General features: G+C 40.6%; 1 protein-coding gene across 1 annotated transcript in view; it reads left to right on the top strand.

Moving 5' to 3' along the window:
• Nucleotides 1-18,132, top strand: part of LOC124802658 (vacuolar protein sorting-associated protein 51 homolog) — a 134,336-nt gene that overhangs the window by 56,435 nt on the left and 59,769 nt on the right. Inside the window, exons 7-8 of the mRNA XM_047263564.1 lie at nt 12,795-12,913; nt 15,471-15,671. Coding sequence (XP_047119520.1) covers nt 12,795-12,913; nt 15,471-15,671 — 320 coding nt within the window. The remainder of the gene's footprint in view (nt 1-12,794; nt 12,914-15,470; nt 15,672-18,132) is intronic.

Genomic DNA, 18,132 nt, shown 5'->3' on the forward strand with positions numbered 1-18,132 from the left:
CCAAGGGTCGGTGCTGGGGCCACTGCTGTTTCTTATTTATATAAATGATATGCCTTCTAGTATTACAGGTGATTCAAAAATATTTCTGTTTGCTGATGACACCAGCTTGGTAGTGAAGGATCTTGTGTGTAATATTGAAACAGTATCAAATAATGTAGTTCATGAAATAAGTTCATGGCTTGTGGAAAATAATTTGATGCTAAATCACAGTAAGACTCAGTTTTTACAGTTTCTAACTCACAATTCAACAAGAACCGATAGTTTGATCATACAGAATGGGCGCATTATTAGCGAGACAGAACAGTTCAAGTTCCCAGGCGTTCAGATAGATAGTAAGCTGTTGTGGAAAGCCCATGTTCAGGATCTTGTTCAGAAACTAAATGCTGCTTTATTTACCATTAGAACAGTATCTGAAATAAGTGACAGCTCAACACGAAAAGTAGTCTACTTCGCATATTTTCATACGCTTATGTCATATGGTATTATTTTTTGAGGTAATTCTTCTGATTCAAAAAGAGTATTTTTGGCTCAAAAACGGGCTGTTCGAGCTATGTGTGGTGTAAGTTCGAGAACGTCTTGTCGACCCCTATTCAATAGTCTGGGAATTCTGACATTGCCCTCACAGTATATATTTTCTTTAATGTCGTTTGTTGTTAGCAATATTAGCTTATTCCCAAGAGTTAGCAGCTTTCACTCAGTTAATACTAGATAGAAATCAAATCTGCATGTGGAATGCACTTCCTTGACTCTTGTGCAGAAAGGAGTGCAGTATTCTGCTGCATCCATTTTCAATAAGCTACCACAAGAACTCAAAAATCTTAGCAGTAGCCCAAACACTTAAGTCTAAACTGAAGAGTTTCCTCATGGCTCACTCCCTCAATTCTGTCGAGGAATTTCTGGAAGAGCTGAAAAATTAAGCAAATTCCAGTGTTACATTGTTGCTTTTCTTTATGTAAACTTACGAATTGTCACCTGAATATGTAACTTATATTTCATTTTATCTGTTTCTACTATCGTGTTATAATTTTATGTATTGACTCGTTCCATGACCATGGGGACTTCTCCTTAATTTGGTCCCACAGAACAATAAATAAATAAATAAAACCCCACATGACAGGTCGAGGGTTAAAGGTAGAGGTAAAACAATAAATGTTATCTTGCTGATGCAGCAATGGTACACTAAAAACAAACTCAGAATAGAATCTAATAGTTCATTTTTGAATGTAGATCTGAAAATCAATTACATTTGGCCTAAAATAATGTAATTAAAAATAAATTAGTATAAATTAACAGTGAAATTGTAAAACAGTTGAGTTTTTATATTTAGTGCCATTGGAGACAATGACTTGATGGATAGCAGAAGAAATAAACGGTAGAATAAAAATGACCCGAGAAATTTTTGGTGAACTAAATATAAAAGGAGACAGTGAGCAGATGAGGCAACCACAGTGGATCGAATCACAAATAAAGTTGAATTTAAGTTCTAGTGAACTATTACATGACAAAGAGATTGGGACAATAAGGACATTAGTCATCATATTTATGAACTGCACCCAGACATTTATGAAAGAATCAGTATTGGTGTTAGGGCAACAGTGCTGTAGATGTGCACTGCCCCTTTGAATTCCTGGACACCTATAAATGACACTGCCAATCAAATGCCATACAGGAAGTGGATAAGGTTCAAGGCTCAAAGTAAAGTAAATAAATGAAGCATTAAGCGGTTCTCAGGTTACCTCAGTTGTATGTTCAAAACATTACATTTTATGGTATTGATCCCATCATGATAAATACAGATAAAAAAAAAAAGACAGAGCTTGAAGGAAGTATCCAAATGGGATGGAAATTGTTAGTTGTGATGTACATTTAAAGTCAAACAACTGATTACAATTTCAGAAAAATTGGATGATTCATTCAAGAAAACAGCTTCACAAATTGAGGAAGTCAGTAAAATGTCAGTCCACCTCTGGTCTTTATACAAGCAGTTACTCGGTTTGGCATTGATTGATAGAGTTGTTGGACATTCTCCTGTATTCATTACCAAAGTCACCCAGAAGGTCAGTAGTCTGTACACATTCTTCAGACATGTGGAGGTCATTGTCGATGCCATCGGCTCAGCCCCAAAAAAAGTCACTTTCATGTTTTACAATAAGTGAAGGTTGTTCCTATTGATGGAAGCACTAAACTGGACACTGTATAAGTCACTACATTGTACTACAGTTGTGAAATGGTCCCATTGTTGTCGCGTAAGAGATGAGATGAAGGATGCAGGATAATCCTTAGTAGTTGTTGATGTTTGTCACTTGTGAAGAGGATGCAAGTGAAGATGATTACTGTTGAATGATGAGACAGAAAGCTGGAAATATAGAAACTTTATTGTCCATAGCAATACAAAGAAAAGACACATGTGCATTTAGCAGGAGCTCAGATCAAACTGCTGTGGAGATAGTCCTGCAGCAGATGGCTGATCCACTGACCAAAGAGTTTTGTTATGTTAATTAGTGCAATCAATGCCGGCATAGTACAAATGGAAAACATCATAAAATTTGTCATGCCCTGCAAGTGGCATGCTGGGGAAAAAGAAAGATGTACCTGTATTTACAGGATATGTTGTAGACAGGAAAGAAACAGCTCACACAGTTTGATAGCCTAAATAAATGTGTTTGTAACATTCATTGTACCTTTTATAACTAATTCTTATTCAAACAATATGAGGCAAATGATGGACTGCTACTCATTGTAAAAATGACATGTTGAGTTGCAGACAGGCACAATGAAAAGACTGTTCCACATTTAGCTTGTACCTAGAGCCTCCTTCAAAAAAGGAAACACACACACACACACACACACACACACACACACACACACATTCATTCACTCAACCAAGAACACTCCCCATACACATGACCACCATCCCCAGCACCATTGTGATTCCACTTTCGTGTCTCTTCAGTTGACTCAAAACATTGGCCTTTAAATGTGATTTTCATCTTTGGAAACAGGTAGAAGTCGCATGGGTTAGGTCTGACAAGTAAGGAGGGTGAGAGATTATTGCCAATGCTGTTTTTGCCCAAGAATTTCTTCAGAGTGAGCGAGATCTATGTGGCTGCATTGCCATGGTGGAGCAACCAGTCTTCCTTTTTCCACCACTCTGACAATTTGTGGCAAACATTTCCCCTCAGTCATCTCAAAACCTTGCACTAAAACTGCCCATTGACAGGCTGATGAGGTGGAACAAAGTCCTCTCCAAATGTCATAAAAAAAAAAGAAAATGATCAGCATTGGCTTTATGTTCCTGTGAACTTAATGAGCTTTTTTCAGAAGATCTTGGGGAAGATGGTGTTTTCCATCATGATGATTGCTGCTTCGTTTCAGAGTCATAATCCTAGACCCAAGATTCATCACCTGTTATGACTCAGGATAAGAATTTGGGACATTCTCAAACTCTTTGGTGCAGCTCAATGCACGTCTGAATCCTGAGGTTTCATTAGTTGATGCTGACAAGACAAGGGACAAACTTTGTTGTAATTCATCTCATGTTCAGTTCACTGGCTAGAAATAGTTGTCATGTACCATAATGTACTGTATGACAGCTCAAGTCTGTTACAGACATTGTGAATTTTCTATCTTCTGTCTTCATAGATCGTGTCATGCAGTTTCATGATCATGTCCAGTGTTGAGCATGTTGATGGTCGACCAGAATGTTTGTCATCTCCACAGATTCGTGACCTTCCTCAAAGTGCTTCAGTCACTCAAATATTCTTGCTTGACTCAGTGTTCTCTCACCAAACGCCTCTGTCAGCATGCGGTGGGTTTCAGCTGCAGTTTTCTTCAACTTGAAACAGAATTTGATGCAAATCTGTTGCCCCTCAATGTTATCCATTTCACAATTTGCAGAAGTGCTGGCATACACCACAACAGCTCACAAGTGCGTGTGCCAAAGATGACGCAACTTTATGCTTCACTAACTAAGACATGTACCTTGAGACATCTAGTGGCATAATGCCTTACTGCTACTGGTTTGACTGGCGCTGTGAAATTCTCAGATGTTTTGAGTAGCATCTTGTATAGGGAGGTGGCATCATCAGTGATGAGTAGGTCTCCAGGAGGTAAAGGGGTGGGGATGGCGGAGGGTTGGTGAAGGAAGTGGCTTGTGTCTTTGACGTGGGAGGCTAGGTTATGTGCATTTGTGTGATGGTGTTGCTCAGTGAGAGCTGAAATTGTTTCAGTGGGGGCACAATAACCAGCAAAGTTGGGTCTGTGAATTTTGGGGAGCATGTAGAAGGTGGGTGTGTGGAGGGTCAGAGGTATGAGGAACAAAAGGGGTTCAGGGGAGAGTTTCTGGGAAGGGCCTAAGGTTTAAGCAGGCATTGGAAGGTATGTTGGTCTTCTGGGATGGGATCACTCTGACAAAGTTTATAGGTGGAAGAGTCAAACAATTGGTAGAGGCCTTCTGCCTAATAGTGAACACGGTTCCTAATGACAGTGGCAGAACCTTTGTCTGCAGGTAGGATGATTAGGTCAGGATTCATTTTGAGGTTGTGTTTGGCTGTTCTTTGTTCTGCTGAAAGGTTGGTATTCTTAGGAAGGGATGTGAGGAAGGAGGGTGAGGCCAAGTCGGAGGTAAGGAATTCTTGGAAGGTAGACCGGAGTTGGTTAGGGGAGGGGAGAATTGCATTTGGATGGTAGTGTGAACTGGGAGAGGCAGGATTCATTGTTGTGATTAGGTTGGATTTATTTGGAGTGACTGGTGGCAAATAAGTGTTTCCATTGTAGGGATCGATAGAAGGAGAGTAGTTATTTGACACGTCCAACAAGGTTAAATTTGGGTTTAGGGCTACAGGTGAGGCCTTTGGATAGGACTCAAGTTTCTGTGGGTCTGAGAAGTTTTGTGGAAATTTTATGGCTAGGCCTTTGGGAGGGACTCCATGGTTTAAGTACCATTTAAGACACAGGATGTGGAATTATGTTTTGTAGAAGGGGAGGGATACTTTTCTGAACTGTTGCAGAAGGATGGAGAGGGGTATATTGTGGCAGGTATGGCGTAGGGGAAATGGAAACGATGCAAAAATTGTCGAATGAAGGTGTTAGATGATTGTGAGGGGAGTTACATAACAGAAAAGACATGTAAAAATACATAAAGACTGCCAAAACACTCATTGGTATGTAAAAATATGCAAAAATGTGTGATACTGCATTAAAATACACACAAATACATTAAAAACATGGGGGGGGGGGGGGGGGTGTGGATGAGATATGGTAGTTTGTGTGTGTTGTGATAAGGGAAGAGAGGGAGAAGGGCGATTAGTTAGGTCAAGGATCGCAAGTTCGTGTGGCACCGAATGGTTTGGTAAATAAAATGCGAAAATACACGAGGATGAGGGAGGAAGTGGGATCAATAGGAACAGTTATAATTATTTGTGGCAAGAATTTGGGCATCAGATGCTGCATCAACAATTTGCACAGTCACATAGCCATGTGTTGTGTGTGGATGAGATCATTGATACAGTGTGACTCAGAAGTCAGAACATATGCAGTTTTGAAGGCGATGAATAAACGCAGAAAGAAGAGAAAGAATGGACACTGAGAAGCGTAATGCTTCAAAGAATAGTAACAAAGGAAACATCACAGAGTCGTGGGATGGAAAAACAGCCATTAGGCAAAATCAAACAATGTAAAAATCCGTTTTAACATCAACAATATAAGGGAAATGCTGGATTCCTACTCACCATAAAGATGACACACAGAGTTGCAGATAGGCACAATGAAAAGACTGTTACATATTTAACTTTTGGCCAAAGCCTTCTTCCAAAAAGGAAACACATGCACAATCATTCACTCAAGCAAGAACACCTCCCGCACACATGATCGCCATCTCCAGCAGCACGGACCAAAATGTGACTTTATCATTGAACGGAAGCAGCAATCTGGAGAAAGTGAGGAATGAGAAGGGGTAGCAGGATATGGGTGGCAGAAGAGAAGAGTGGCGTCTTGCCTACCATGCAGGGACTAGAAGTGGGACAGTACTGCTAACAGGTGCAGCGTCAGAAGGCTGTGGGGCAGGGAAGTGGAGTGTGGTGGGGGGGGGAGTGGAAAAGGAAAAAGAGAGGAGCAGGGAAGGGGAAAGATGTGCAGTGATTGCAGCAGAGCTGGTATACAAAAGGCTGCTTTCACAGATGACCCAAGCTCTGATAGGGCATGATAAGCCTGTGACAGGGCTGGTATAAGAAGTTCTTAGTGGGTGGATTTGGCAGGTCTTGCACCTGGGTCTTCCACAGGGATATGATCCCTGTGGCAAGGGGTTGAGATTGGGAGTGGCATACGTATGGACTAGGATGTTGGGGAGGTTGGGTGGGTGATGGAACACCACTTAACGAGTGGGAAGTAGCCGGCCGGAGTGGCCGAGCGGTTCTAGGCGCTACCGTCTGGAACCGCGCGACTGCTACGGTCGCAGATTCGAATCCTGCCTTGGGTATGGATGTGTGTGATGTCCTTAGGTTAAGTCAGGTTTAAGTACTTCTAAGTTCTAAGGGACTGATGACCTCAGAAGTTAAGTCCCATAGTGCTCAGAGCCATTTTTTTGAGGAGTGGGAAGTATCTCGGGTAGAATGTCCCTCATTTCAGGGTTTGATGATAGGTAATAAAAATCATAAGAAGGGTATGGTTTTGTTGGTTGGTGACAAAGGATGCACTCCTTTGTAGCTGGTTCTTGGGGGAGGTGGGAGGATAGGGGATGCGAGTAAAAATGACACAGGAGATCTGTATACAGACTAAGTTCAGAGGGATAGTGCCTGTCTATGAAGGCTGCAGTGAGACTCTCAGCTTACTGGGCAAAAGAGTTCTTGCATTGTAGAAATGCTGTCCATGGATGGCCAGACTGTATGTTAAGGAGTTTTTGGTGTTGAAAGGATGACAGTTGTCAAAATGCAGGTGCTGTTGATCGTTTATGGTGTTGATGTGGACAGAGTTGAGGGTGGAGCCATTATTGAGGAGGAGGTCGACGTCCAGGAAGGTGGGACACTGGGTTGTGGAGGCCCAGGTGAAATTGATGGATGTAACCATGTTGGACTTGTCAAAGACCTACTCTTCTTCCCCTTATCTCTGCAATGGAAACACTTTTTTGTCGTCAATCCCTCCAACCAAATCCAACCTAATCCCAGCTTTGCCCCCTGCCTCTCCTAGCTGATACCACTATCCAGCCATGCTCCTTTTTATATTGGCTGTTTATATTGGCATGACTATCAACTAGCTCTCCAGCAGCCAAACTGTGGCCAAGAGCAAAGTAGCCATGTGGCAGCTGTACATAATATGCTTGATATCAATGACTGCTTCACAACCCAGACCATCTGGATCATCCTCTCCACCACCAGCTTTTCTGAACTGAGCAGATGGGAGCTATCTTTACAACATATTCTCCCAGTTTACCTTCCGTCAACCTCTTTGTGTGCTGCCTTTACCAATGCACCTACCTGCCTCTTCCCTTGTCTGCTCCTCCCATTTTTCTTTTTCTCCTTCCTGCTCCCACCCCCTCCCCATCACAATGCCTCGCAGCCTCGCAGCACTGCATCTATTAGCTGTCTTGTTATACGTCCTTCTAGTTTGTGTACTCTCTCCTGCACCCTGCTATTCCTTCCCCTTCCCCACCCCCTCCTGATTGCTGCTTCCATTAAACATGACAGTTACATTCCAATCCAAGCTGACGGAGTTAGCAGTCATGTGTACATGACATGTTCTTGCTTGTGTGAATGAATATATATATATATATATATATATATATATATATATATATATATATATATATATATATATATATATATATAAGATGAGGTGACTTACCGAACAAAAACGCTGGCAGGTCGATAGACACACAAACATACACACAAAATTCAAGCTTTCGCAACAAATTGTTGCCTCATCAGGAAAGAGGGAAGGAGAGGGGAAGACGAAAGGAAGTGGGTTTTAAAGGAGAGGGTAAGGAGTCATTCCAATCCCGGGAGCGGAAAGACTTACCTTAGGGGGAAAAAAGGACAGGTATACACTCGCACACACGCACATATCCATCCACACATACAGACACAAGCAGATATATTGATATATATATATATATAATGGAAGGAAACATTCCACGTGGGAAAAATTATATATAAAAACAAAGATGAGGTGACTTACCGAACAAAAGCGCTGGCAGGTCGATAGACACACAAACAAACACAAACATACACACAAAATTCAAGCTTTCGCAACAAACTGTTGCCTCATCAGGAAAGAGGGAAGGAGAGGGGAAGACGAAAGGAAGTGGGTTTTAAGGGAGAGGGTAAGGAGTCATTCCAATCCCGGGAGCGGAAAGACTTACCTTAGGGGGAAAAAAGGACAGGTATACACTCGCACACACGCACATATCCATCCATATATATATATATATATATATATATATATATATATATATATAATAGAGGGAAACATTCCACGTGGGAAAAATATATCTAAAAAGAAAGATGATGAAACTTACCAAACAAAAGCGCTGGCAGGTCGATAGACACACAAACAAACACAAACATACACACAAAATTCTAGCTTTCGCAACCAATGGTTGCCTCGTCAGGAAAGAGGGAAGGAGAAGGAAAGACAAAAGGATATGGGTTTTAAGGGAGAGGGTAAGGAGTCATTCCAATCCCGGGAGCGGAAAGACTTACCTTAGGGGGAAAAAAGGACAGGTATACACTCGCGCACACACACACACACATATCCATCCACACATACACAGACACAAGCAGACATTTGTAAAGGCAAAGAGTTTGGGCAGAGATGTCAGTCGGGGCGGATGTACAGAGTGAAGTTGAAAGACAGGTGAGGTATGAGCGGCGGCAAATTGAAATTAGAAATTAGCGGAGATTGAGGCCTGGCGGATAGCGAGAAGAAAGGATATGCTGAAGGGCAAGTTCCCATCTCCGGAGTTCTGACAGGTTGGTGTTAGTGGGAAGTATCCAGATAACCCGGACAGTGTAACACTGTGCCAAGATGTGCTGGCCGTGCACCAAGGCATGTTTAGCCACAGGGTGATCCTCATTACCAACAAACACTGTCTGCCTGTGTCCATTCATGCGAATGGACAGTTTGTTGCTGGTCATTCCCACATAGAACGCTTCACAGTGTAGGCAGGTCAGTTGGTAAATCACGTGGGTGCTTTCACACGTGGCTCTGCCTTTGATCGTGTACACCTTCCGGGTTACAGGACTGGAATAGGTGGTGGTGGGAGGGTGCATGGGACAGGTTTCACACCGGGGGCGGTTACAGGGGTAGGAGCCAGAGGGTAGGGAAGGTGGTTTGGGGATTTCATAGGGATGAACTAAGAGGTTGCGAGGGAAACATTCCACGTGGGAAAAATATATCTAAAAAGAAAGATGATGAAACTTACCAAACAAAAGCGCTGGCAGGTCGATAGACACACAAACAAACACAAACATACACACAAAATTCAAGCTTTCGCAACAAATTGTTGCCTCATCAGGAAAGAGGGAAGGAGAGGGGAAGACGAAAGGAAGTGGGTTTTAAAGGAGAGGGTAAGGAGTCATTCCAATCCCGGGAGCGGAAAGACTTACCTTAGGGGGAAAAAAGGACAGGTATACACTCGCACACACGCACATATCCATCCACACATACAGACACAAGCAGACATATTTAAAGACAAAGAGTTTGGGCAGAGATGTCAGTCGAGGCAGAAGTGTAGAAGCAAAGAAGTTGTTGAAAGACAGGTGAGGTATGAGTGGCGGCAACTTGAAATTAGCGGAGATTGAGGCCTGGCGGATGACGAGAAGAGAGGATATACTGAAGGGCAAGTTCCCATCTCCGGAGTTCGGATAGGTTGGTGTTGGTGGGAAGTATCCAGATAACCCGGACGGTGTAACACTGTGCCAAGATGTGCTGGCCGTGCACCAAGGCATGTTTAGCCACAGGGTGATCCTCATTACCAACAAACACTGTCTGCCTGTGTCCATTCATGCGAATGGACAGTTTGTTGCTGGTCATTCCCACATAGAATGCGTCACAGTGTAGACAGGTCAGTTGGTAAATCACGTGGGTGCTTTCACACGTGGCTCTGCCTTTGATCGTGTACACCTTCCGGGTTACAGGACTGGAGTAGGTAGTGGTGGGAGGGTGCATGGGACAGGTTTTGCATCGGGGGCGGTTACAAGGATAGGAGCCAGAGGGTAGGGAAGGTGGTTTGGGGATTTCATAGGGATGAACTAACAGGTTACGAAGGTTAGGTGGACGGCGGAAAGACACTCTTGGCGGAGTGGGGAGGATTTCATGAAGGATGGATCTCATTTCAGGGCAGGATTTGAGGAAGTCGTATCCCTGCTGGAGAGCCACATTCAGAGTCTGGTCCAGTCCCGGAAAGTATCCTGTCACAAGTGGGGCACTTTTGTGGTTCTTCTGTGGGGGATTCTGGGTTTGAGGGGACGAGGAAGTGGCTCTGGTTATTTGCTTCTGTACCAGGTCGGGAGGGTAGTTGCGGGATGCGAAAGCTGTTTTCAGGTTGTTGGTGTAATGATTCAGGGATTCCGGACTGGAGCAGATTCGTTTGCCACGAAGACCTAGTCTGTAGGGAAGGGACCGTTTGATGTGGAATGGGTGGCAGCTGTCATAATGGAGGTACTGTTGCTTGTTGGTGGGTTTGATGTGGACAGACGTGTGAAGTTGGCCATTGGACAGGTGGAGGTCAACGTCAAGGAAAGTGGCATGGGATTTGGAGTAGGACCAGGTGAAACTGATGGAACCAAAGGAGTTGAGGTTGGAGAGGAAATTCTGGAGTTCTTCTTCACTGTGAGTCCAGATCATGAAGATGTCATCAATAAATCTGTACCAAACTTTGGGTTGGCAGACTTGGGTAACCAAGAAGGCTTCCTCTAAGCGACCCATGAATAGGTTGGCGTACGAGGGGGCCATCCTGGTACCCATGGCTGTTCCCTTTAATTGTTGGTATGTCTGGCCTTCAAAAGTGAAGAAGTTGTGGGTCAGGATGAAGCTGGCTAAGGTGATGAGGAAAGAGGTTTTAGGTAGGGTGGCAGGTGATCGGCGTGAAAGGAAATGCTCCATCGCAGTGAGGCCCTGGACGTGCGGAATATTTGTGTATAAGGACGTGGCATCAATGGTTACAAGGATGGTTTCCGGGGGTAACAGATTGGGTAAGGATTCCAGGCGTTCAAGGAAGTGGTTGGTGTCCTTGATGAAGGATGGGAGACTGCATGTAATGGGTTGAAGGTGTTGATCTACGTAGGCAGAGATACGTTCTGTGGGGGCTTGGTAACCAGCTACAATGGGGCGGCCGGGATGATTGGGTTTGTGGATTTTAGGAAGAAGGTAGAAGGTAGGGGTGCGGGGTGTCGGTGGGGTCAGGAGGTTGATGGAGTCAGGTGAAAGGTTTTGCAGGGGGCCTAAGGTTCTGAGGATTCCTTGAAGCTCCGCCTGGACATCGGGAATGGGGTTACCTTGGCAAACTTTGTATGTGGTGTTGTCTGAAAGCTGACGCAGTCCCTCAGCCACATACTCCCGACGATCAAGTACCACGGTCGTGGAACCCTTGTCTGCCGGAAGAATGATGATGGATCGGTCAGCCTTCAGATCACGGATAGCCTGGGCTTCAGCAGTGGTGATGTTGGGTGTAGGATTAAGGTTTTTTAAGAAGGATTGAGATGCAAGGCTGGAAGTCAGATATTCCTGGAAGGTTTGGAGAGGGTGATTTTGAGGAAGAGGAGGTGGGTCCCGCTGTGACGGAGGACGGAACTGTTCCAGGCAGGGTTCAATTTGGATGGTGTCTTGAGGAGTCGGATCATTAGGAGTAGGTACTCATCTTTGTTTTTATATATAATTTTTCCCACGTGGAATGTTTCCTTCCATTATATATATATATATATATATATATCAATATATCTGCTTGTGTCTGTATGTGTGGATGGATATGTGCGTGTGTGCGAGTGTATACCTGTCCTTTTTTCCCCCTAAGGTAAGTCTTTCCGCTCCCGGGATTGGAATGACTCCTTACCCTCTCCTTTAAAACCCACTTCCTTTCGTCTTCCCCTCTCCTTCCCTCTTTCCTGATGAGGCAACAATTTGTTGCGAAAGCTTGAATTTTGTGTGTATGTTTGTGTTTGTTTGTGTGTCTATCGACCTGCCAGCGTTTTTGTTCGGTAAGTCACCTCATCTTTGTATTTATATATAATATATATATATATATATATATATATATATATATGTGTGTGTGTGTGTGTGTGTGTGTGTGTGTGTGTGTTTTTTTCCTTTTCTGAAGAAGGCTTTGGCCAAAACCTAAATGTCTGATTTTTATTCACTTTGTAATAACTGGATATGTAACCATAGTAAGGTTGGAAGACACATCCATAACTGGTAATTGCTTGAATAAATAACTTTTTAAGAAAATTTAATATTGTTGGTTTGTAATTTAAAAATTAATCTCAAATATTTGTCAGTACTATAACTTCAAAATTATCTTTGTCATATCAGCTAGCAAATATTTTGTCTATTAGGAAATGCAGACTCCCTGTTAGTCTTCAGTAATTTTAAAAATCACATCATGATGAAAAAAGGTTGGAGCCCATTGAGAGCTGCTACAAACGAACTAGAGATCTGATTTCTTGTATAACAATAGTATCTTTCATATTACTCATAATGTTATGTTTATGAGTTATCTTAATATTTGTCAATGTCTTACTGTTGCGTGCTGTTATGTGTGTATGTAAATGTTTTATTCTCATGCACTTTGAATTTGTTTGTTTTAGGATATGATAGAATTTGTTGATGCTGGTAGTTCAGGATTTCTCAGTGACCTTTGCCTTGTTGTTGCATCATATAATGATATGTTCCTGAATAGACCACGCTCTCAGGATCCCAATCAGAGGTACGATACTAAAGGATTAAGTATTATAATAGCACCTTGTTACAGAATATTATAGAAGTAAATCAAATATCTTCATATAAAAAAGGAAAATATAACAACTACATTTAAGTTACTTTAAGGACTGGTGATGGTATTAATTGCTATCCCCAGAATTGATTATATTGAATATTGAGAAAGTTCGTTGCAAAAGGTTATGAGTGAGTTCCTTCTGTGGTTGTTCAATATGGCTTCATCATCAACAGAATGTTATATTTATTTTGTTTTTTGCTGTATATTATGTTCAATGTTGAATACCATATTTCATCCTCTGCTGTGCACCTTTCTGACTTAGTAATGAACATTATCTTGTTATAATTGATATTGTGTATCTTAAGAGGAGAAATTATGGAGAAACATGAAATGTGATTTATTCATCTTGTTACTTACAATTTTCAGATCATATGATTGATATGTAGGAGACATGTCAAGATTTGCAATAAGAACATTTTTTAACAGAAATAAAAATATTTACATTATTTTAAATCCATTTCTGACACATAGCTACACAAATACATACTAGTTTTCAGTATACAAATAAAATAAATAATTATCTTATTCGCACTATAAAACTGTCGTCTACAAATTTGTCAGTAGAATAACAACATTTTTCCACCAGAAGAGTAAAGACCAGTCTTTTCAGGGAACCGAGCTCCGTGTTAAATTTATTACTGGCTTTTATTTTATTGCTGTTTTTAACTCCATATACTCCGGTGTTAAATATCGTGTTGGAAGCTTTAAATTCTCTGTGTGGCAGATGCTGTAGTTGTGTCAGAAATGAAAAGTGTGAAGTGTGTGTTGGTTTTTATATGAAGATGCTGAATTTGCGCAGGAGATTGCACCATAATGAGTAACAGATTCAAAGTAGCAGTAATGTCTAGGCATTCCTCAAAACACTGAACTGAGTATACAGTTGATGGCATTACTTTAAATGTACTATCCTAGCTTATTTTGGTGCATGCGTATTAACTTCACTCATACATAGCAAATGTTCTTTGCAGGCAATAAGAAAAATAATTTTAATTTTATGTTTGCTAATGCTTTGTGTGACATTATTTTTCATAATATTTTTAAGTGTTATATAAGGGATGTTCTCAAAATGTAGGACTATAATTACATAGCTTGTACAGGATACTGTACTGAGTACTTTAACATTAGGAACTAATGGCTGGAAATTTTTTGCTGTTATGAACAACTTGAGTTCAAAGAAACTGTTCAAAGTGGCAACTGCAATCTCAGTGCAAGCATTACATCGGCACATAAAATTTTGTTTGTCCTCTCAAATATGTCTCGTCTTGTTACAGAATGTGACAGGCACTTGGAACACTACCAACTAGTTTCTCTCCAATTTTTTTCTGATTTTTCACACGTCAATGATTCTGTGTAACTCCAAAGGGGGAAAAGATTCCAGTCCAGTCCAATAATGAAATTATCTGTTATCGAGATGCTCAGGAATATTAATACTGAAGTTGTACAGCATCCTGTTGCACTGAAACCACACCCTCTCGTGAGGAATAAGAGCTAAAGTTCCCAACAACTACAGCAGTGCATTTCAAATGAATACTATGTAATGTGGACCACTGAAATGGATGCCAGAAAATAAGGACCTGTTCATCTATCTTGCATAATTTCAGCCCAAGGTTTGTAGAGAATTGCTGCTAGTAATCTGATATGAGTTATGTATGGATTTTCATTACTCCAGACATGGCTATTTCTACATAAATAGTTCAAACTGTAGTAAGTTTGCCACTGTAATATTGTATCAGATAATCCATTGACAAACCTGTCTCATTGCTTGCACATATTGTTTATTTATAGGGGAATAATTGCTGCTACACCATATTCTCCACAGTGTATTTTTTGCAGTATGCATTTCACAGACAAATTGACAAGTGTTCATTTACGAGTCTTCTTCCACATGATTCAATTCCATCTCCTCAAATTCTACTGTGCAAACATTTTTTACGAGCGAGCTCTTTGTAGCTTTATCAAACCAATTTCTATGATGTTTCTGTGTATGATAATAAATTCCTTCAAAGTAGGGTGACATTTGTTACAAAACGTTTCTCTGCTCTTGTGTTTAGCTTTACAGGCACTACATTCTGTATTGTCTGTTGTGAAACATAAGCCATTTAGAAACATATGCTCCTCTCTCATTGCACATTCAAGATGAACCACATAAAATATCAATTTTTGACATTTGGTTCCATCCTGGAAATAACGAGTTTAGTATTCTTGACTGTCTGTATAATTTTGATCATAAAGATCTGTCATGCTTAAGATACTCTAATAAAATACAAGTTCTATATCATGAATGTAATAAAATGGGCCCTAAACAAATAAATGAGTGATAATTAGTTGGTGTTGATAAAAGATGTGCAATATGTATTTCTATTGTATGTATAGCTGAACTGTGTGTGTTTCCTCCAGGATAACTGTATGCCATTCTTTTCTCCACCTGTAATGTCAGTATATTTTTAATGATATCATATCAAGACTGATGGTGTAATACTTGATCCAGTGATGATTTAGATTCAGTTGCAACAACTCAACTGAACAACTTTGTGCTCCAAAACATGCAGAACTACTTTGAGCTCATGAGTAACAGAGTGGAACAAGAACAAGATACAGGCGATACAGCGGTTTTGGTCCGTGCACTTGATCGTTTCCATCGGCGTCTTCAGGCTGTTAATACTCTTCTGGCAGAATCAGACTTTGCCAGGTTAGTCTCTTTCAGTTCAGATCTGAGATTTACCTAATTAATATTAGATTGTGTTCTAAGTTATTTCATAACTTCTATTTCCACTGTCAAGTCACATTATTATGGCTGCCTCCAAGATATGTGGTCTACAGCATGTCACTCATGACGTATCTCATGTGATGTACTGTGGCAAAGTAGATGTACAAGGAGAGTGACAGGCTGTTCATATGCATTTTGCCTATTGTTGCCATGAGCAAGGAAAGTAAGTTAGTTGCAAAACAATTATAATGATCAGATAGTGGAACAAGGAAAGAATAATTCTGATTTGCATAAATTTGTAAAATCTGAGTCAGAAAATCTTAGTACAGTGCCCAAATTAACCAGGAAACAACTGGACTCAAGTCTGAAAATTTTAAAACAACTTAAAGAAGTACCTCTAAATTTTTTTATGTAGTCACCCTGATGACAAACACATATCTCCCAAAGAGAAACCAGTTTATTAATACTGTCTCCATAGGATGTTTGACTTTGTTAATGGAGCCACAACCTCACATCTGCTTGCCCTGGTTCCTTACTATCACAGTGGAGAGTGTAAAAGTGTTCTTCAGTTGTTGGAACAGGTGAAAATCGATGCAAAGTCAGGACTGTGTGGAGAACGATTGATAATAGTGAACCCAAGGCGTTGGATTGTTGCAGATGTCGCAGTGCTTGTGTGTGGTCTGACATTGTCATACCGAAATAGAGGGTGCTCCATGTGTTGACAAACTCTTTGAATTTGTGCTTTCAGAAACTCGATTAAAACATGCTGTCTCACATGTATGGACATAGTTTCATTATATACTGTTGTGTTACACTCTACAATTTGGAGCCCTCTAGCGACAGAGGGTTGCAACTTGTCAGCAAAGTGGGGAAGTGAACTGAGTAATGTGCATGATGTTTAATACCTCAGTCGATTTTGAGAACAGAATAAAAAATTTGGAGGCATTAGTTTTCAGAACGCCCTTGTATTATGTTAGTGTCAAGAGAGTTTGATTCTTTTTTGCAATTACAATTACATTTGTTGCACATGCATGATGTGTTTTGGCAGCCTGTGATAAAATGAGATGAGAAGGTTAGGTGTCATCCTCCGCTAGTTATGGAGTACGTGTTTTAATTACAGCACTGAAGTCTATTATGTATATTTCTACAAAAATAGTATCCTTATGTACTGTGTAACAGATGTGAAACACTTACTGTATGCTGTCATAGTACATCATCTGTGTTTATCACTACAGTAACAATTTCACTTTTGATATGCAGGAAGTAGATATTTTTCAGTTCTGTAGAAATGTGTGTTACACTTTTCAAAACTATAAGTAATGTTAATATCTCACCAGTAGTGCAGAGTTGCATTTAATCTTCTCATATGATCACTGGCTGTTAAAAGCATGTCACATGTGCATGATACAAATGCAAAATACATATATGAAACAGAATGAAACCTACCTTATGATGACAGCATGATCAATGAAATGCATAGTGGATGAAATAAAGTTTTAATAATTCCTACCAGGTAGGATTCACAACCTGCACATAGTTATTGAGTGACATCATTGTTCCTTTATTGGATGTGTTATCTAGTACTCTTAACTTCAAACTCTAAAGTGAGAAAGGTTTCCTGGCAGGTTAAAGTGCTGCTCATCATAGTTAGAGAGTCATTTGAAATGTCAATAAAAGCATAACCACAAAATAAATAAATAAAATAAAAACTGCTGTGTGCCTGATGACAGCATCAAATGATTTACCGAGCAATTGGTGGAAAGTAACAAAACCAATATTACTCAACTTATTAAAAGAAATCTGATTATGAGAAGATGTACCATATTTACCTGAGTACAAGATGACCCTGAATATAAGATGACCCCCTCCCCCTTTTTTTTAAGAGGCTCCTTGAGAAAAATTTATTTTTTAACATATTCTACCCAATCAAAATTGCAAACCTTTATTGACATAAGGTATCTGCCTAAAAAGTTAATATTACGCGTATTCTAAACTTACAGCTTTTATTCGCTGTCTACTTTTTGATAATACAAGGAGAAATAAAATAAACAAAAAGGAATTGATTTCATTAATTATCTTCACTGCCTTTTTTGTTCACTTAGCCTGTTGTCTGTGGTATCACTATTTTTATTCATCATCATCATCATCATCATCCTAACAGGACAGCTAAGACCCTTACATCTGCATTGCCACAAGAATGTGTTGCAATGTCTGAGGTTGTGCTTATGGTGGGACCTGAGAATACAGCCACCTTGTTTCTTTCCCTCTGAACACACAGCAGATTTTGCTTCAATACTAACGTGAAAATGTTACAATGTCTCTTGCTTCTGACCATATCATCTGCCCGCCGCTCTTTCGTTGGCTGTGTAGAAGCAGCATCTGACAAAACCCAGTCATTCCTGTCATATCCTACACTGAGCGTTGACAACATTGCTGCACAAAA

Source organism: Schistocerca piceifrons, chromosome 6, assembly GCF_021461385.2.
Source record: "Schistocerca piceifrons isolate TAMUIC-IGC-003096 chromosome 6, iqSchPice1.1, whole genome shotgun sequence".
Lineage (NCBI taxonomy): Eukaryota > Metazoa > Arthropoda > Insecta > Orthoptera > Acrididae > Schistocerca > Schistocerca piceifrons.